This window comes from Silene latifolia, chromosome 9 (assembly GCF_048544455.1).
Source record: "Silene latifolia isolate original U9 population chromosome 9, ASM4854445v1, whole genome shotgun sequence".
Taxonomy (NCBI): Eukaryota; Viridiplantae; Streptophyta; class Magnoliopsida; order Caryophyllales; family Caryophyllaceae; genus Silene; species Silene latifolia.
In genome coordinates this window covers 50,333,868-50,355,103 of record NC_133534.1, presented here as the reverse complement: position 1 = coordinate 50,355,103, position 21,236 = coordinate 50,333,868, and the positions used below count along the sequence as shown (strand labels likewise).

The 21,236-nt window shown below is 34.4% G+C and overlaps 2 protein-coding genes across 2 annotated transcripts; both read left to right on the top strand.

Moving 5' to 3' along the window:
* The first annotated feature begins 237 nt into the window (after window positions 1–237).
* LOC141601019 (uncharacterized) lies at window positions 238–1,264 on the top strand. The gene is made up of 2 exons (XM_074421280.1): window positions 238–1,089; window positions 1,190–1,264. The coding sequence occupies exons 1-2, from the start codon at window positions 238–240 to the stop codon at window positions 1,241–1,243; spliced, it is 906 nt and encodes a 301-aa protein (XP_074277381.1). The 3' UTR covers window positions 1,244–1,264.
* Window positions 1,265–17,471: 16,207 nt separating this feature from the next.
* LOC141601018 (uncharacterized) lies at window positions 17,472–18,648 on the top strand. The gene is made up of 2 exons (XM_074421279.1): window positions 17,472–17,837; window positions 18,515–18,648. The coding sequence occupies exons 1-2, from the start codon at window positions 17,489–17,491 to the stop codon at window positions 18,646–18,648; spliced, it is 483 nt and encodes a 160-aa protein (XP_074277380.1). The 5' UTR covers window positions 17,472–17,488.
* The last annotated feature ends 2,588 nt before the right edge of the window (window positions 18,649–21,236 follow it).

Below are 21,236 nucleotides of genomic sequence, written 5' to 3'. Positions count from 1 at the left end.
CGAGGAATTTGAAGAGAATTGGGCTAAAGTCATTAGCGAGTTTTCGTTAGAAGAGAATAAATGGTTGATCGACAAGTTCGCGAACGAGATCAATGGATACCCGCTTATTTCAAGAATGTCCCGATGGGCAACATTTTAAAAACCACACAAAGATCAGAGAGTTCGAATAGCTTCTTCAAGAGATTTGAAAATAAATATGGGACTCTTTTAGAATTTTGGATGAGATTTGAGAGTGCCATGGACCAACAAAGGCACAATCTAAAGCTTCTCGAAGCACAAAGCCACAACTCAATGCCTGAAACCCTATTCGGGTCAAACTGGGAGGCCCATGCAGTGAAGGTCTATACACATGAAGTGTTCTTTGATTTCCAAAAGGAGGTTAAATTTTCGGTAAATGCGTGTAGTGTTTGTGGATACACCCCACCAGATCCAGTAACTAACTTTGAAGTTTCAATTGTTGAGGACGCGAACAAGCGAAAGAGATATGCAGTTGAGTACAATCGGAGAACAATGGATGTTCGTTGTGCATGTAAATTGTTTGAAAGGAAAGGTATCTTATGCAACCACATCATTTGGATTTGCTCGGGGAAGTTTAAGGAAATTCCTGAGAAATACATTTTGCGTAGGTGGAGTAAGAATGCACTCAGAAACCCGGTTTATGATTTGAATGGAAATCTACTGGAAAACAATGATCTTACTGGTAATAGTAAGTTTGAGATGTCTCAGGTGTGGTCTGAGATTTACGCAACTGTTGGTATGCTTATAAGAAAAGAAGAAGAGTCAGATATGAGAGACTTTGCCAAGCTAATAAAAGAATTCCGAGAGAAGTTGGAGCCAAACCCAAAGCCTTTGACCAAAGAACAAGAATTGGAGGCCCTTCTCAACTGCAAGGCTCCAAAAGAAATCAAGATCTTACCACCTAAAGTCTCTAGAAATAAAGGTAGTGGTAAAAGGATGGTGAGCAGCAAAAATAAGGCAATTATGAAGGCAAAAAAACCAAAAAGGTTGTGTGCTAAGTGTAAACGCATGTCACACCATGATAAAAGAAATTGTCCAAATGAGTTTGCAGAGCATCCTCCTGAGAATCAAGTATGTATAATTCTACTCTTGTCTTTCCATTTTAGTGTTGCTTGAAAACGCAACTTTTCTCAAAAAAAAGTATCTAATAAAGCTTTGATTCTTCACATAGGGAGACACATCGGAAGAAGAGGAAGAAGAGGAAGAGGTTGAGAATGAAGAATGATGTAATGAGGAAGAAGAGGAATATGATTGAAGAAGACAAGTTTTAAGCTTGTTTTATTTTTGTCAACGTTGTGAATCCTTATTTTATGAAACTGGAACGTAAAATTGTGAAACTTGGTTCTGAATCTAGCATCAAGCGTTTTTATCATTTCAGACCTTGTTCAGTTAATCTTAGGGCTTATTCTGTGAAACTTGGTCGTGGTTTAAAACCATCTATTTTGCTCTTAAATTTGTGAATCTTGGACCTTATATTGTGAATCTTGGACCTTATATTGTGAATCTCAGACCTTATATTGTGAATCTCAGACCTTGTTCAGTGAATCAGAGGCCTTGTTCTGTGACACTTGGTCTCAGACCTTATATTGTGAATCTCAGACCTTGTTCAGTGAATCTTAGGGCTTGTTCTGTGAAACTTGGTCGTGGTTTAAAATCAACTATTTTGTTTGTTAAATTTGTGAATCTCGGACCTTATATTGTGAATCTCGGACCAAGTTCGGTGAATCTCAGACCAAGTTCAGTGAATCTTAGGGCTTATTCTGTGAAACTTGGTCGTGGTTTAAAACCATCTATTTTGCTCTTAAATTTGTGAATCTTGGACCTTATTTTGTGAATCTCAAACCTGCTATTGTGAATCTCAGACCTTGTTCAGTGAATCTTAGGGCTTGTTCTGTGACACTTGGTCTTAGAGCTTATATTGTGAATCTCAGACCTTGTTCAGTGAATATGAGGACTTGTTATGTGACTCTTGATCTCAGACCTTATATTGTGAATCTCAGACCTTGTTCAGTGAATCTTAGGGCTTGTTCTGTGAAACTTGGTCGTGGTTTAAAATCATCTATTTTGCTGTTAAATTCGTGAATCTCAGACCTTATATTGTGAATCTCAGACCAAGTTCAGTGAATCTTAGGGCTTGTTCTGTGAAACTTGTTCATGGTTTAAAATAATCTATTTTGCTCTTAATTTTGTGAATCTCAGACCTTATCTTGTGAATCTCATACCTTTTGCTCAACTCATTGACAATGTCAATATCAAACTTCGTCGTGGTTTAAAATCATCTACTTTACAACTATCAAAATATCTTTACAAGAGTTGATGAAGGCAACAATCTTTACAACTATCAAATATCTTTACAAGAGTTGAAATATCTTGCCTCGAACCATTTTTGCTCAACTCAATGTCAATGTCAATGTCAATGTCAAATTAACTATCAAAATATCTTTACAAGAGTTGATGTAGGCAACAATCTTTACAGGAGCCTCGACCCACTTTTGCATATTATGACTTCACGGACAATTGTCTTCCTTAATTAAACACCTATACAACCAAAAACAAGTACAATCGACTTATTTACGAAAAATTTGCCAAAGTTATGAAGAAATGAACTTCACATCATTTTTAAGACAATGAAGTGTACCTTTGTAGTATTTTTATCCCATCTAAGTAGTTCCAATACGATCGATTTTCGATATTGTGACAAATTCTGCCAAGAGAAACATATATTAATGAAGTATATAGACAACGAACCTATCTTTATTTGGAGAATATCAAACCTTGTTTTGTGATTCTCAGATCTTGTTCAGTGAATCTCAGACCTTGCTGATAATGACCATGTTTCACCAAAAAAGCTCTGAGATTCACTGCACAATGTCTGGCGTTCACAAGATAAGGTCCAGGATTCACAAAATAAGGTCCAAGATTCACAAAACAAGTTCCAGGATTCACAAAAATAAGTTCACAAAATAAGCTCCAATATTCACAAAACAAGGTCCATCATTCACAAAATAAGGTCTAGGATTAACAAAACAAGTTCTAGGATTCACAAAAAAAGTAAAATGAAACATGAAAAGAAAAAGGAAAGGAAAATGATTCTTACCTGATCCATAACAAAGCCACGTGGTCCAAGGGTCTGTAAAGCCTCCCTTGTGACTTCCATCCATGGAGTGGACACCATAGCGTCACTTAAATAATGAGGAAATGCAATTAGTCAATATCTCTCACAATATAACTTTTATATTGTAAAATCAAATAAAAATCATATAACTTTTATATCGTAAAATCAAATCAAAGCAAAATCATTACAATTTATTTTGTGCCGATTTTGATCTGCATACATAATCCAACAATTGCTGGTCACTGTAAGGAAGTGGTCGAGAGCCACTGCCACAATATGAGCATATAAACATCATTTAATCAACTAAAGTACTAAAGGTTTTGCAAGAAAATATGATAATATTAAAAGAAGAAGGTTCTTACAGCGGTACACGACTCCATTCTAGTGCATCTTTTTTCACTCTATCTCTTAATACGTTCTTACCACATGTAATAATCTGATAGCACACCCTCAGTGCAAAACGCTTCACCTGAACTTCCTATAAATGCAAAAAGGGGAATAATAATGTGTTGCCTACTTATAAAAATTTATATTTATCAATGTACAAACAGAGTTGAAAAAGTAATCTTACAGTATATATGGTTATTGGACAATCACTTTTGTTTCCTTTGTAATTCTCCAATATGTTCAATAAATAGATGCCATTATCTATTTCATCAGAACGTAAGTTTGATTTTGGGATAAACACTTCGGGCGTCCACAGAATACTTCTCGGTCTTTGGCACCTTTGGTTTAAGAAGCCGGATGAGCTTTTCTTTCTGTATGTACAAAAGAGAAATCAGTCTTTCTTAGCTACTCGACCTTGTTCAAAGTGAATCTTAGGGCTTGTTACTGAATCTTAGGCCTTGTTCTCAGAAACTTGGTCGTGGTTTAAAATCTTCTATTTTGCTCTTAATTTTATGAATCTCACACCTTATCTTGTGAATCTCGGACCTTGTACAGGTGAATCTTAGGGCTTGTTCTGTGAAAATCTGGTCGTGGTTTAAAATCATCTATTTTGCTCTTAATTTTATGAATCTCAGACCTTATCTTGTGAATCTTAGGCCTTGTTCAGTGAATCTTAGGGCTTGTTCTGTGAAAATTTGGTCGTGGTTTAAAATAAAATCATCTACTTTGCTCATAATTTTGTGAATCTCAGGCCTTATCTTGTGAATCTCAGGCCTTGTTCAGTGAATCTTAGGGCTTGTTATGTGAAACTTGGGCGTAGTTTAAAAACATCTATTTTGGGCTTAATTTTGTGAATCTCACACCTTATCTTGTGAATCTCATACCTTGTTCAGTGAATCTTAGGGCTTGTTTTTGTGAAACATAAGTGTAGGCTTCACAAAATAAAGTCATACATTCACAAAGTCATTTCCTAGTAGAATCACAATAACACACATTTCCCTAAGCAAAATGGAAACAATAGACGTACCAAAGCTTGGATAAAACAGGAATAATCAACATATCTGCCTTTCATAGGATGGATGATTTGCACTTTGCTACTTTTAGTTCTGAGGTCGATACAAATCAAGAAAGGTGCGCAGGAGGCGGAGACTATTGGAGCGAAAACCTGAAAAGGGACAAAAAGTTAATCAATTAAAAAAGACAAAAATGCAAAGAATAAAAAAGTAAAAAATGAACTTAAGTTGAAATATAAGCAGACCAAAATAAAAGACTTACTAGTTGAACTGCAAAACATCAACATTGGAGAGACACTGGAACAAAAAAATAAGATCGATATGAATAACGATTAGAAGTGAACATCATGTAAAATACACTCAGAGAATTGGATAAAGTACAGGGTAATAAGACTAACACTTTCATTTCTATACGGCACAAATAAACGAGAAGGGGAAGTCCGGGATTTGAACATCTCATTACTATTTAAGATCTCACAATACACATCTATGACATGAGATGATATCCGATCGACTTCAGGCACACTCTTCAACTGGCTCCTAGTCAAAGTCTGACATTCACTTTGGAAAAGAAGCTCCGTTTCATCATATGATTCGCCAAGTATAAAATCTAATACTTGTTTCTCATCTTGATTCAATTCCTTAAAAACATTAAGATTCCTTTGCAAATAGGGCGATCGGATAACTTCACTGAACTACAACCCTCCTCTTACCACGACCCGGAACATCCTCTTCAATTGGTAAGGGAGATAAGGGACATGGGATTGTAGCGAGTCGGGGTTTTGCAAGGAACACGGGCAATCGACTTTGCCAAATGACGTGGCGATCGACGAATATAGACATTACTTGACGGATCGTTCTTGACGGATGTTTTATCAATTGTTGAAACAAGTGGAGTATCCGGTAGGCAAATAACATCACGAGTTGTCTTGATTACCACGTAGTAGGAGGAGTAGCTGTTATCTCAATAATTGTAGGCTCGGTGACGTCCTTATCGGAAGAACATCATCCAGAGCGGCGTGAGAGGATGTGTTCCCTACCAAAGGAGTGGGCTCGGTGAAAGGAGGGATGACATCCACAAGGAGGGATGACACAAAGAACATATGTGTCAGGCTCAGGCTCAGGTTGAGACAACAAATGGTCATCATCTGCTAGAAGCCTAAAGGATGGGAATTCTGCATTTGGTGGTGGTGAATGATGTCGCACAATTGGTTGCAAAGCTTCACCCAAAGCATCCAATCTAGCCAACAAATCAGCCTCAGACCACCCATACAAATTATCCACATTCTCCCCAGCTTTCTTCACATTCTCCCCACCTTTCTCCACATTCTCATGAATATCGTCAACCACTTTCTCAGCGATGTTCTCATCCACAATGTCCGACACCTTTTCCTCATTCTTCACATCGTTGACATTTTCAAAGATCATCCTCTTGTTGAGATAACTTAAAACCTTCTGCTATGCCGTCTCTCACAAAATGCAACTAGTTTCTTCACCGTTGTTGTTGAAGGCGCTTTGAGGAGCTTGACTAACAAGTGATTTGAAATCCGAAAAAGCTTGAGCCACTGCCTTTGGGGAAAACGCAAGTTTATGGACAAACTCACCAAAGTGCCTTCATTCCCGGTAGCGGTAATTTTTCAAATCCTTCGGATGCTTTATCTTGAATTGTTGACTTGGAAGACTGACCAAGCTCAATCTTTGGAGGAGGAGGACACAACTGTGGAATATGATGGTTGAATAACATTGGAGGCTCAATAGAACCCCTGCCAAAAATTTTCTTTTCCGAATTTTTGTCATTCAGTTCCTGCTTAACTCTCTTGGTTATAGCTTCTTTAGTCCAAGTTGAGAGCGTTGGAAACTGCCGAGAAACAAGGCGTGCTTTGAAGACAAATCGGTCAACATAAATGAAAACCAAGACCATAATAGGTCCACCAAACCAATTTTCTTTGATTTTCGGTCCGCCACTCCTTCTTTTGCCAAGACTCAACTTGGCCAGCCAATTTGCGTTTGATGAAATTGCACCATTGAATCGGAGATCAACTCAGTGTTTGCCACACTTTTAAGAAGTCTCAAACTAGCCCGATTGCCTACAACACCGCCTAGAAAAACATTGAAGATATAAATGATGAAAGTGCGTTTGAAATCATCTCCACCATCTTTTTGTGTAGAGAGCTTTTCCATAATGTGTTTGAGCTCAATGGAACTACAATTGTATTGACTTTTGAAATCCTCCAAAAGAGACACATAAGAAGGGGACTTATCTCCAATTTTTGCTTCTTCGACAATGTTTGGACCCATTGGCAATCCCATGCACAGATGGATATCTTCCTCTAAAATAAGGAGTTTCCCATCACACAACGATCCTGTACAAAAGTGGTCATAATTAGAAACTAGCCAATCGCCAACCGACCCGAACAACATCCATTTTAAGTCGCAATAGAGAACCAAATCCCATTTCTTGTATAGCTTCAATCTGCTTATCTGATGGTGGATTCTCCTTATTGTTGAGAAAGTGGTAAAGCCCAGAAGGAGACATCCGAGTCCTCAACACAGGCAGTCTCTCTTTGTAAATTTTTGTCTTTTTTTTAGGTGGCTTAGGGATTGGTTCGGTAGCTTCAAGAGGTGCTTCAATAGAGTGGTGCAAGTAGCTTCAAGATGCGTCCTCGAACGTCGCTTCATCCTGGCTTGGCTTGATTCCTACAACTCGGTAAAACCTATTATTCACAAAGCAAAAGGAAATAAGTTCACAAAATAAAGAAACTTGGTCAGTAAGGTTTAGATTCTCAGACCTTGTTTTTGTGAATCTCAGACATTGTTCAGTGAATCTAAGGGCTTGTTTTGTGAAACTTGGTCATTATAAGTGGTTAAAATCATCTATATTGCTCATACCTTTAATTGGTGAATTCACATACCTTGTTTTGTGAATCTCAGACCTTGTTCAGTGAATCTAAGGGCTTGTTTTGTGAAACTTGGTCATTATTAGTAGTTAAAGTCATCTATTTTGCTCATAACTTTATTTGGTGAATTCACAGACCTTGTTTTGTGAATCTCAGACCTTATTCAGTGAATCTACGTCCTTATTCAGGCCTTCACAAAATAAGTTCACAAAATAAGTTTCAGGATTCACAAAATAATTTCCAGGATTCACATAATAAGTTGCAAGATTCACAAAACAAAATCCACAATTCACAAAATAAGGTCACAAAATAAGTTGGTCATTATAAGTGCATGTAAGAATATGTAAGAAAACAAATACAAAATTAAATAGAAAGTCAGAAGTAAAGAACATTGCATAATACATAGAAAAGTGATCCATGCAAATATTTAAAACAAAAGTACAACATTACATGATAATTTATGTTATCCAAAATGTTAAACTAAGACGTACGTAATTATACAGAAGGTTGACACTACTACGAAATTATACAAAATAACAAAAGGGCAAAGTTAAAACCTTAAAGTGCAAAGCCCTAGTTACACAGATAGTACATTACAAACAAGGGACAACTCTAGGCTATGTATACATCATCATCGAGGGTAAGTCAAGAAAATATATATCGATGACGAGTGAGTAGTAAGTCGGAGCAATGCCAATAGCTATATCTCGTTCTTCACTCGGCGTAGCTCTTAAAACAAGCAATGACTCATTAACTGCATCAAGTGCAAAAGATCATCAAGAGCATTGAGATGAGTACTCTGAGATGGAATTTTTGCTTGCATATAATGTACTAAGAATTTGGCAATCATATTGTCCGTCATGAAACATTTGCATGTTTGAAAGACTATGCTAGGACCCCTACGAATAGTCCGAACACCATTCATATCATTTATGTCTACGAAAGCCAATATGAGAAGGTGACCCCAGTGCACTTTTGTGTATCAGAAATAGTTGAGCCCAATTTCGACAAACGAGCGCCATATTTTCTTTATCTTCCCGATCATTAATTTTTGAGAAGATTTTTTCCATAAGACCTTCATTATTGAAAACAGAATGACATGCTTGATAGTGACGGCCAGGCACTATAACTTCCTTTAACGGCGAAAAAGAGAAATCCATAGCTGTTTGTTTTTCAGTGACATAAAGTGCGCGAAATGACTTTTGATCTTCGTCAAGAACATTAACAACACAACCATTGCACCAAGGTGTCATACTTGTCTATGAAACAAGTGAAATACAAATATTAGATAAACAAAAGAAATGTGAAAATACAAAACACAAATTCCTAGGTAGTTGGACTAACAAGCTGGGAAAATAAACAAAGGTGAACGAGATTCTCAGACCTAGAAAGCACAAATTCCTCACAAAATTAAATCTAGGAAGCACAAAAACCGGGAAAATAAAAAGGTTTAGATTGTCAGACCTTGTTTGGTGAATCTCAGACATTGTTTACTGAATATCAGACCTTTTCTTCTTAATTTGTTTCTCTGCTTCTTTGTAATCTCAGACATTATTCAATGAACACTCAAGCAAGAACAACAGAAGACAAAGTAGCTAGTGTAATGTATGCAAAACTCTGTAATTATGCAAACCTTTGAATAATCGCAGACCTTATTCAATGAGAACTCAAGCAACAACAAAAGTAAGATGAAGTTTGAAGATAATATAACAATAAGCTACTGGTTTCACAAATTTACCTCCTAGATTCACAAAATAAGTTCTAGGTTTCACAAAAGCAGGTAAACCAAATCTTAACAAACAGATGACAAAAATTAAGGCCAAGTTTGAAGATAATATAACAATAAGCTACTGGTTTCACAAATTTACCTTCTAGATTCACAAAATAAGTTCTAGGTTTCACAAAAGCAGGTAAACGAATCTTAACAAACAGATGACAAACATTAAGTCCAAGTGAAAAATGAACAATAAAAATGAAACTTCAATCCAAAGAAGTTTATAACCTAAAATTTAACTAATTAATGAAGTTTATAACCTAAACCTTAAGCAGGTAAACATGAAATCGGCAATAACTAACAATGAACAATAACAATGAAACTTCAATTCAAAGAATATTTAAGCGATAAGAATGCATAAAAAATCGATGAAAATCGAATGAAGGAAAATAGTGAAACAAGAGCAAAACTCCTTATTTAACCTAATTAATGAAGTTTATAACCTAAAAATTAACTAAATAAGCAAAAAAATAAAATCTAGTAAAGAAATAGAAAGGAACATACGAAAATGCGGAGAAATCGATGCAATTGATTTTATGCGTTCCTCTTGTGTTCGATTATGCTCACAAAGCAATCAAAAACCTGCATAATAACAACAATAATTTGACGAACTAAATAAATTTGGAAATTAAACCTGAAAAATACGAATGAAAGGAAGATGAATCGAAACTTAAATTAGTAGATCGAAAATACCTAATTTGTGATGATAATGCAGTACAAAACCTCAGCTCACTGATAACGGAGGTCGAAAGCTAAACATAATGGCGGTAGGAAAAGCTCAGTGATAATGGCGGACGGGGAGCTCAGTGATAATGGAGGACGAAGATGATTTGAAGAGAGAGAAAGAGTGTGCGTCTGTTTGTTCGAAATGAATGGTATTCAATGAAATGTGCGTGTGTTGGTTGGAATTAAATAGGGGACACGTGGCATCATCTTATGAGTCTATAATATTTAGATCCAATGGTATAGAATGAGTTCAAATAGCCTCACCCTAAGAAGGGTGCCTCACGAGATTCAATTTCTATATATATATATATATATATATATATATATATATATATAATTAGGATCACATGAGTCCACCCTATCTTTTTGAGTCCGTGAGTACATGATACAATATCACACGTTATACTACACAATATCGCAGCTTACGGTTTCACACGTTATACTAAACAATATCACAACTGAAAAAAAAAAGTTTTTGAAAAAAAATTTCGAAAAAAAAATCGTAATATTGTTTTGTAATACAATATCACATGTTATACTAAACAATATCACAACATACATTAAAAAAAAAAAAAAAAAACTTTTTCGAAAAAAAAAATTTGAAAAAAAATAAAATCGTGATATTATTTTGTAATACAATATCACACGTTATACTAAACAATATCACTAAAAAAAAAAAATTCGGAAAAAAAAAATTGAAAAAAAAAATTTCGAAAAAAAAAAATTGAAAAAAAAAATTGAAAAAAAAAATTTTGAAAAAAAATTCGTGATTTTGTTTTGTATAGTGCGTGATATTGTTTTATGGACTCATGGACTCAAATATATAGGTGGACTCACCGGATCTTGCCTCTCTCTCTCTCTCTCTCTCTATATATATATATATATATATATATATATATATATATATATATATATATATATATATATATATATATATATATATATATATATATATATATATATATATATAGAATTAGGTTCAAGTGAGTCCTCTACTCTTAGATGAGTCCCTAAGTCCTATTTCTAACCCTTAGATCATAGAAATTGGATGGCTAAGATTAAAACAAAAAAAGAAGGGAGATATAAAAACAAGCAAACCCTAATCCATCCTCACTCACTCATTCATTCTCTCTGCCTCCTTATCTCTCTAACTCCCTCCTCTCTCCTTTTCTCCCTCCTCTTTCCTCTTCTCCCTACCTCGGCCACCACGAGTACCACCACCACCCGCCACTACTCCCTATTCTCAAATACATCACTCCCTCTTCTCTAATATTTCCGGCCACCAACACCCGACAATATCAATGCCGCCACCTGCTGCCGACGCCGCCCCCACGCTGACTCCGTCCCCAAATGCAACCCACACTGCCACCAGACCCATGCTCTTTTCACATCTCTGTTTTTCGTCTTTTTTTTTTGTTTCAGATTTCGATTTTTTTTTGTGGTTGTTGGTGTTGTTTATTGTTGGCGGTGGTGGTGCTAATGTGTGGTTGGATATGCGGTGGTTCTGCCGCCTCTCTCCCTTCTCCTTTCTCTTTTTTTTTTCTTTTACTTTCAGATGTTAGTGGTGGTGAGTGGCGGCTCTTTTTTTTCCTCTTTTTTTTAAGATTTGATGGTGGTGATTAACGGTGTCGTGGTGGTTGTTGGTGGGTCAGGCCGCCGCACCACGTTCCTCCTTTCCTTTCTCTTTTTTTTTTGTTGTTGGGATTTGTCTTGGTGGTAGAAAAGGGGTGGTGGTGGTTTTTTTTATGCGGCTGCCTTTTTTTTTTCTTCTTCCAGATCTAGTGCGGTGCATGGTGGTGGTTGCAGGGGGTCGTGTTGGTTGTTTGGTGAAGGTTGTGGTGGCTTAGGTGGACCACAAAGGAGTGGTCGTTGTTAGTGGCGGCGACGGTGGTTATCGGTACCATGGCTCGTTAAGCATTGAAGTTACAAACGTATACCATTACAATTTCACTCCTGGACCATTAAAGTTGCAAACTTAAATTAAAGAAATTATAAATTTTTACATTATTACAAACTCTTATAGTGAAAAGGCTAAAAAAAATTAAAGTTTTACTCGTATATCATTAAAATTTCACTCCTTCAACACTAAAGTTTCATTCGTATATCAGTGAAAATTAAATAAAAAATAGTCACAATTATATTTTACAAACTCTTGTACTGAAAATGAGCTAAAAAATAATAAAGTTTCACTCGTATACTATTAAAGTTCCGCTCGTTGAACATTAAATTTCGTTCGTAAATCAATGAAATTAAATGGCCTAAATCAATTACATCATTACATAAATTCAATTTTTATTTATTAAAATGGCCTAAAAAAATTAAAGTTTCACTTTTAAGCTTTAAAGTTGAACTCGTATACTATTAAAGTTACATTCAAAAATCAGTTAAATTAAATTAATATTAATCATAATCACATCATTTCATAAATTCAAATTTTTATATTAAAAATGGCCTAAAAAAATTAAAGTTTCACTTCTAAGCATTAAAGTTTCACTCGTAAAACATTCAAGTTATATTTAAAAATACATAAATTTAATTTTTTATTTACAAAATGACTTTAAAAAATTAAAGTTTCAATCATAAATAATTAAATTTGCTCTCACATATTAAAGTTTCACTTTTAAAACATTAAAGTTTCATTTCAAAAATTGATTAGAAGTCTCAAATCTCAACCATCAATCTAAAAGATCTAATGGCTTAGATTAGGACTTAGGGACTCAATTATTTAGGTGGACTCATTTGAACTTGCCTATATATATATATATATATATATATATATATATATATATATATATATATATATATATATATATATATATATATATATATATAGAGTGGTTCTTCTAAGGCCACTACATCTAATAAGGCCCTAAGTCCTTATAAGAGCCCTTGGATGGAAGGGATGGAGGGATGAGATTACATCTCATTGAAGGGTCACAATTCTCCCTCCCTAATCTCCTTCCCTAATTGTGTATAACTCTACCTAATTTTGTACAACTCTATCAACATTCTAATCTCCCAACTCACTTCCTCATTATTCATTCATTCACACTTCTCTCATACACTCATTCTCTCTCATCTTTCTCTCATTCTCTCAAAAAACAAAAAAACCCAAATCAACCAAAAAAAACCAACAAAAAAAAAACCAAAAAAAAAGAAACAACAACAATTTCATCGACAACCATTCACCACCACCATAACAAACCACCTTTCAACAACCATTCACCACCACCATAACAAACCACCTTTCCACAACCATTCACCACCACCAGACCCACAACAACCGCACCATCGACCATCGACCTCTTCCCACTGCCGCACCATCGACCTCTGCCCACCACCCACACGAAAACCTCCCTCCCTCCACAGACCCGCCACCACCCAACACCACTCTCCTCGCCACCCTCCTCTCCTACTGCCCTATACCACTCCACCACTCTCCTCGCCGCCCTCCTCTCCCACTGCCAACCGCCACGGTGGTTTCAAGGGTGGCCATTTCCCGCGACATCAACAACCACAACCAACCCGACATCCCTCTTTCTCTCCCATTTCCCGCCACCTACAGCCACCCTCACGGCCACCAAGAACCACCACTCGACTCCTCTCACCACCCTCGACCTAGATCTGTCCATACCCATACCCAAACCAACCCGCAACCCCTTCAAAAATGAAGCCCTAAACCGGGTCACAAAAGTCCTCATATTCGTTCAAATTTCAAGTTTCAAATTTCAGATTTGTTTTTTTTTTTTTTTTTTTTTTTAAAAAAAAAATTCGGTTGGTTTTTTGTTTTATTATTGTTATTTGGTTTTTATTATTGTTATTTGGTTTTTATTATTGGTATTTGGTTATTTGTTATTATTGTTATTTGGTTTTTATTATTGTTATTCAAATTTTTTGTTTATTGTTTATTGTTTATTGTTCTTTGTTTTTTGTTTTATTTGTATTTTTGTTTTTTGTTTTATTTACGGTTTTTGTTAGATTTACGGGTTTTTTGTTAGATTTATGCATATAATTTGTTATTCTCATGAGTCATTCACCAACATTTTATTTTTGTATATAATTTGTTAATTTAATTGGGTTATACGACTAAAGTTATACAATTTAGGACTTAAAACACCAAAGTTATATATTGTTATTGAAGTATTTTTGGACTAAAGTTATACATCTTGTCTATTAAAGTTATACACTGCGTGCATTAGAGTTATACACACGATATTTAAATTTGGTTATTTTTTATTGTTATTTGGTTTATTTCAGATTTCGGGTTTGGTTGGGTTGTTGGTTTTATTATTGTTATTTGGTTTTTTGTTTTTGTTATTATGAGTTTTTTTGGTTTTTGTTATTATTTTTTTTTTTCATATTTTTCATATTTATTGTTTGATTTTTTTACTATTTACGACTAAAGTTATACATTTTATGACTAAAGTTATACATTTTATGACTAAAGTTATACATTTTATGACCAAAGTTATACAAAAAAAGACTAAAGTTATACAAAAATTGGACTAAAGTTATACAAAAAATTGGACTAAAATTATACAAAAATGAACCAAAGTTATACAAAAATGAACCAAAGTTATACAAAAATGAACCAAAGTTATACAAAAACGGACCAAAGTTATACAAAAATGGACTAAAGTTATACAAGTATGGACTAAAGTTATACAAAAAAGGACAGAAGTTATACAAAAATAGACCAAAGTTATAAAAAAAAAGACTAAAGTTATACAAAAATTGGACCAGAGTTATACAAAAATGCACCAGAGTTATACAAAAAATTGGACTAAAGTTATACAAAAAATGAACCAAAGTTATACAAAAATGAACCAAAGTTATACAAAAATGAACCACAGTTATACAAAAATGAACCAAAGTTATTCAAAAATCGACCAGAGTTATACAAAAATGCACTAAAGTTATACAAAAATTGGACTAAAGTCATACAACAATGGACTAAAGTTATACAAAAAATTGGACTAAAGTTATACAAAATTGAACCAAAGTTATACAAAAATGAACCAAAGTTATACAAAAATGGACCAGAGTTATACAAAAATGCACTAGAGTTATACAAAAACTTGGACTAAAGTTATACAAAAAATGAACCAAAGTTATACAAAAATGAACCAAAGTTATATAAAAATGGACCAGAGTTATACAAAAATGCACCAGAGTTATACACAAATGCACCAGAGTTATACAAAAGTTAGTCCATTTTTGTATAACTTTAGTCCATTTTTGTATAACTTTGGTTCATTTTTGTATAACTGTGGTTCATTTTTGTATAACTCTGGTTCATTTTTGTATAACTTTGGTTCATTTTTGTATAACTTTGGTTCATTTTTGTATAACTTTGGTTCATTTTTTGTATAACTTTAGTCCAATTTTTTGTATAACTTTAGTCTTTTTTTGTATAACTTTGGTCTATTTTTGTATAACTTTGGTTCATTTTCGTATAACTTTGGTTCATTTTTGTATAACTTTAGTCCATTTTTGTATAACTTTGGTGCATTTTTGTATAACTCTGGTGCATTTTTGTATAACTTTGGTTCATTTTTGTATAACTTTGGTTCATTTTCGTATAACTTTAGTCCAATTTTTTGTATAACTTTGCTGCATTTTTGTATAACTCTGGTCTTTTTTTGTATAACTTTGGTCTATTTTTGTATAACTTTGGTTTATGTTTGTATAACTTTAGTCCATTTTTGTATAACTTTGGTTCATTTTTGTACAACTTTGGTCCATTTTTGTATAACTTTAATCTATATTTGTATAACTTTAGCCCATATTTGTATAACTTTAATCTATATTTGTATAACTTTAGTCTATTTTTGTATAACTTTGGTTCATTTTTGTATAACTTTGGTTCATTTTTGTATAACTTTGGTTCATTTTTGTATAACTTTGGTTCATTTTTGTATAACTTTAGTCCATATTTGTATAACTTTTGTCCATTTTTGTATAACTTTAGTCAATTTTTGTATAACTTCATACTTTTTTTGTATAACTTTAGTCCATTTTTGTATAACTTTAGTCAATTATAAGATTAAAATCAACAAATTATAAAAAATTTTATATGGCTAAGATTAAAACAACAAATTTTATGAAAAATAATTTAGTAGATCTTAGATGAAAAAAAAGTATCTCATAAAAAAAAAAACGAGATTTAAAACCCGAAATCTTAAAAAAAAGTATAACAAAAAGAGATTTGAGAAAATGAATAAAAAAGGAGAAGTAACAAAATAAAAGAAAATAAAAGACAACAACAAAAAATGAATGGAAAAAACAACTCAAAACATGAAAATAAACACCAAACGAAAAAAAAAAAAAAAACCGAGGCGAAAAAAAAAAAAAAAAGGTGGCGGCGGTGCGGTGGCGGCGGTGTGGTGGCGGCGGCGGTGGGTGGTGAGTTGGTGTCGGGTGGGATAGTGGTGGGTGGTGGTGAATGAGGAAGAGAAGAATGAATGATTTATTTGGGTTTTTTGATTTAATTGGAGCTTTTGGGTTTTTTGATTTAATTGGATTTTTTGGGTTTTATTTATTTATTTGGGTTTTGGGTTTTTTATTTATTTGGATTTTTTGGGTTTTTATTTTTTGGGGTTTTAGAGAGAAGATGAGTTGTGTGATATGTGAGAGAAGTGGATGAGAGGAAAAGAAGTTATAGTGAATTAGTGATTAATTAGAAGGATTAGTGAAGGAGGAGAGAATGAGTGATATTAGTCCATAAACACACTTTTGGAGGTTGATCTTGGCCATCCATCTCCCTCCATCCAATGGCTCACAATAGGACTTATGGACTTAATATATCTAAGGACCTTAGTTGATCTCTTCTCTATATATATATATATATATATATATATATATATATATATATATATATATGATTTGGGATCCGGTGAGAACCACCAAGATAATGAGAACCGTGAGAACCACTCACATTCCTATGATTAGACGAATTAGACGGAAGAGAAACTCATCTAACCTATCAAACATTCGCGATTCAAAGACCCCCAACCCTCCAAAACCCCAGTAACTCAAATCTTTTTTTGCAATTTTCCTTTCTCACTCATCTGTTTTTCTCTCTCTACTACCATCATTCTCTTCGCACACCACACTCAGTGTTCATTCTTCATCTCCCTTCGATTATCAAGCTGTCCTACGACGATCAACCACCATTGCAAAGTTTTTCAGCACATTACTCCGCAATCTTCAAGCTTGTTTCCTTCTTCGTTCTCTCATTTCATCTACGATCCTCTTTATTAAGGTAATTTCTCAATTTCTCAATTTCCCCTTTTTCTTTCTTTCTCCTCAATTTCTATAATTTTCATGCTTCAAATTAGTTTGTCAGGTTTTTCATTCCTGATTTGTTCTGCTGTTTTTTTTGTCCAATGTCATTTAAATGTTGATTAATAACCTATTAATCGATTCAATTTAGTAGTTAATCATTGATCGATATTCGTGTCCTTTTGATCATTATCTATTCGATGCTCTCACATTCGCTTTTTAAATTAGGGTTGAACTCGTTCATCACTTATCGATTAAGAGGTATAATAAAGCCATGGAGTTCAACAACGAGGTGGAAGCGAAATTGCGGGAATCGTTGGCGCATCATTTGCCATGGAATACTGAGCGTCGTAGATTGGAGTTAAAAATTACCGATTTGGATGATTTAGTATCCGAATTAAAGTTTAGCAAGAATGTCGAGGCGAGGGCGGTGAAGAAGCATAATCAGGCCTTGGAGTATAATCAGGAGGTGGAGGCGAAACTGGAGGACTTGAGGAGGGGATTTAATGAGGAGAAGGGAAAATTACTGGGAAAATTGACTGAGACGGAGGCGGAATTGGCGAATTTGAAAGAAAAATTGAAAGGAGATAAAGTACTGGAGATTGGTGGGAATTCAAAAGCAGGTATTTGGAATTTTGAAAGCTTTGTTCTTTTAGTTAATTTGGTTTGCTAATTGCCAACATTGTTTGCTGTTTTGCTCGCATAGTCGCATGATTCGAACTTTTCTAATTCTGTCTGTAGTTATTCCTCTGGGATTTTGATCTGTTAAAGAGGCCTGATTAGAGCATTTAGCCTTGAATTTTACGCGAACAAGCAATGATACTCCTATTATTTTAGATAACTTTGTGAAACCATTTTGATGCATAGCAAATGACTAATGTTTCTGGAAGTATGAGAACAATTGATCATAGTTCTGGTTTTGTTCTGAATCATGCTTTTTCTTTCCTGCTTTTCCCGTTTGATTCTCTGAAAAACGAATTGACCAGAAGCATTACCAAAACTGTTGAGAATAGCAAATATTTTTGGGAGATGGACAAGGAGAGATTTATTTTGGAATAAAAACATATAGGACAATTAAATACGGAGTACTACTTTGAGGTAGCAAAATCAGGCAAAGTAACGGATTAAGGTGGGGTATTTGTTGTCGTTGATACAGTGGTATTTCTTTGCTTGTTAAGTTGTGGTAACTTGTAAATGGTAATTGATAAATCGTAGTTTGAGATGTGACCAAATTGTCTATCCTGGTTATAAGAAATGAACCCGTTTACTGTTTTTTTTTGTCCCCTTCTCTCCAATTCAGATCCAGCTTTTGAAAGTCGTATCAATGATGTAAAATGCCCTTTGAAGGCAGTCACGAAATGTGATGAGACTGCTAAGGCGACAGCCCTTTCTGAGGAGAAGCTTGTAAGAGAATTTGGTCACATCTCAAACTAAGATTCTATGATAAACTGTAGTTTGAGATGTGACCAAATCTCTCCTCGTTGTTGAACTCCATGGCTTCATGAAATAAGGTTCTATGTTCATGAAATAAGGTTCTATGTGCATGAAATAAGTGTTAAATTGGCATAAATAAAATTATATGTGCATGAAATAAGGTTATATATGCATGAAATAAGGTTCTATATGCATGAAATAAGGTTCTATGTGCATGAAAAAGTTGTTCAGTTACAGTTGGTTATATTATGATACTAATTACTTTTGGTTAAGGACGTTAATTTTATGGGCATGAAATAAGATTCTATGTGCATGAAATAAGGTTCTATGTGCATGAAATAAAATTATATGCGCATGAAATAAGTGTTCTATGTGCACGAAATAAAATTATATGTGCATGAAATAAGGTTCTATGTGCATGAAAAAAGGTTCTATGTGCATTAAAAAATTCTTCAGTTGCATTAGTTGGTTATATTATGATACTAATTACTGTTAGTTAAGGACATTAATTTTATATGGGCATGAATAGATCCTATGTGCATGAAATAAGGTTCTATATACATAAAATAAGGGAAATGACGGTGGAAGAGATTTAATGTATTTACCGGTCTTTTTATGTAACTACAAGGCATTTTAGTGTATCTCTTACATATCTTACTATGTGAGAAACATTTCAGTGTCCTTATATAAGTTATTTAGGCTGCCATAATATGAAACGCCCGTCTCATAATCGTATTTGTATGGCGTATTTTAAAGGCTATTAGCTCAATGGTAGAGCAATGTGCAAATTGTGCACAAAGGTATGGGTTCGAGTCCCATATAGCCTATTAAATCGCAAATCCAACGATAGGAACACATAATCTAATCCTTTTTTCTTGTATTCAAGGCACCTAGTAAAAGAATGACTAAGCATTTAAAAAAAAGGAATCCTAGACTTAAGTTTGAGTTTGCTGATATTTATGCGCAATCATTCCACATCCTTAGTTTTTCGTTATTTAGGGGGGCATAATCATATGATACGCCCGTTATTACATACTCGTATTTGTTTAGCGTATTTTAAAGGCTATTAGCTCAATGGTAGAGCAATGTGCAAATTTTGCACAAAGGTATGGGTTCGAGTCCCATATAGCCTATTAGATGCATGAAAAAGCAACCTATGTGCATTAAACAACCTTGTACATGCATGAAAAAGTGTCCAATTTCCTCATCTTTTTTTGTCTTTAGATCCTTGATAAGAAATGGAAATAGGATTACCAATTACATTATTTCATTCTTAGAATAAAAGAAAGATTTGGTATTTCATAGCCAATATGGGAGTCGAACCCACATCTTGTGCATTGCACAATGCTCTTCCATTTGAGCTAATTGACTTTCAAAATAAGTAACACGCCGAAGAAAGAAGAGCTTAAGCTTGAGTTAGAGGACTATTTCATCAGCATGCATTTTACTCAAAAGCGACTAGCTCATAACTACTACCAAGGAAACGGAGACAAAGAAAATATTTTGGATTCCCTGAAACTATTTAAGAAGCTAAAAATCATTAATCAGATAATGAAAAGAGTAGCTTCTCTAAGATAAAATATGTCGGCTTTGATAATATAGCTGCTACGTGGTGATTACATATGAGTACCAAGCAATCAAATCTTAAGAGTGTTCTGTACTCTGCAATCGCAATAACTTTCCAAACTAAATACTGTACCCCCTCCCCTTCCCTACCGAGGACTTTACCACAGGCAAGAGTCTTTGGGAAAACATTCGGGATACAAGCTATATGTGCGGCGTGCCTCTAAAAACAGTTCTGGTTGCGTAAAACAACCAAAAGAACCATCAATGTACATTACTGTAAATCAGATGCCGAACAAAGCCCCACAGTTAGGATATAGTGTACCTGAATGAATCTATGAGTTTGTTCACCATACAAATGATCATACACCTCAAATCTCCCTATGATACTTCTGATGCCGTATTGAAGTCTCATAAGATATCAAGAATTAATAGGGCTGCTTCATGATCCCAGGCTTGCAAAATACAGTGGCCTGGATTATCAATACGACAAAGAATTAACAAATAGAGCTTGGTTGGAGAACCCTTCAGTTATCCATCTATGCATCATAAAAAACAATCAACCACCAGTTCTAGCTTATTCTAAACGGCCAAACTTACACACTCTCGATTCAATAGCTTCAACCTGCAAGCATATAACCTTAATGGACTATCCTAACTCCGTCAATTAAAAATTTTCTTTGACCAATGTGAACTAATGCTTATATAGAAGCAAGTATAGATCACCGGGAAATTACTTAACTGCAACATCATACCCTTAAGTGATAGTCCAAAGTAAACTCGAGCAATGATATGCTTTCAACTTTCGTACTTCTTATCAATTGCAACACCATACCCACTAACTGATAGTCCAAAGTAAACTCGAGCAATGATAGACTTTCAAAATTCATTCTTACCCCGCAATTTGCAAGACCCCTTAGGCACTACTAGGGTCAACAACATTGCTTATTTTAATTCATCAACTCAAATTCTACAAATAATTACTACCCACAAGATATCTTGGAAAAAATCAGATACCCGTTTAA

Coding starts and splice junctions, on each gene's coding strand:
- LOC141601019 (XM_074421280.1), top strand. CDS start 238: ATGGACCAACAAAGGCACAATCTAAAGCTTCTCGAAGCACAAAGCCAC. Junction 1,090..1,189: donor AGCATCCTCCTGAGAATCAA/GTATGTATAATT, acceptor TTCTTCACATAG/GGAGACACATCGGAAGAAGA.
- LOC141601018 (XM_074421279.1), top strand. CDS start 17,489: ATGGAGTTCAACAACGAGGTGGAAGCGAAATTGCGGGAATCGTTGGCG. Junction 17,838..18,514: donor TGGTGGGAATTCAAAAGCAG/GTATTTGGAATT, acceptor TCTCCAATTCAG/ATCCAGCTTTTGAAAGTCGT.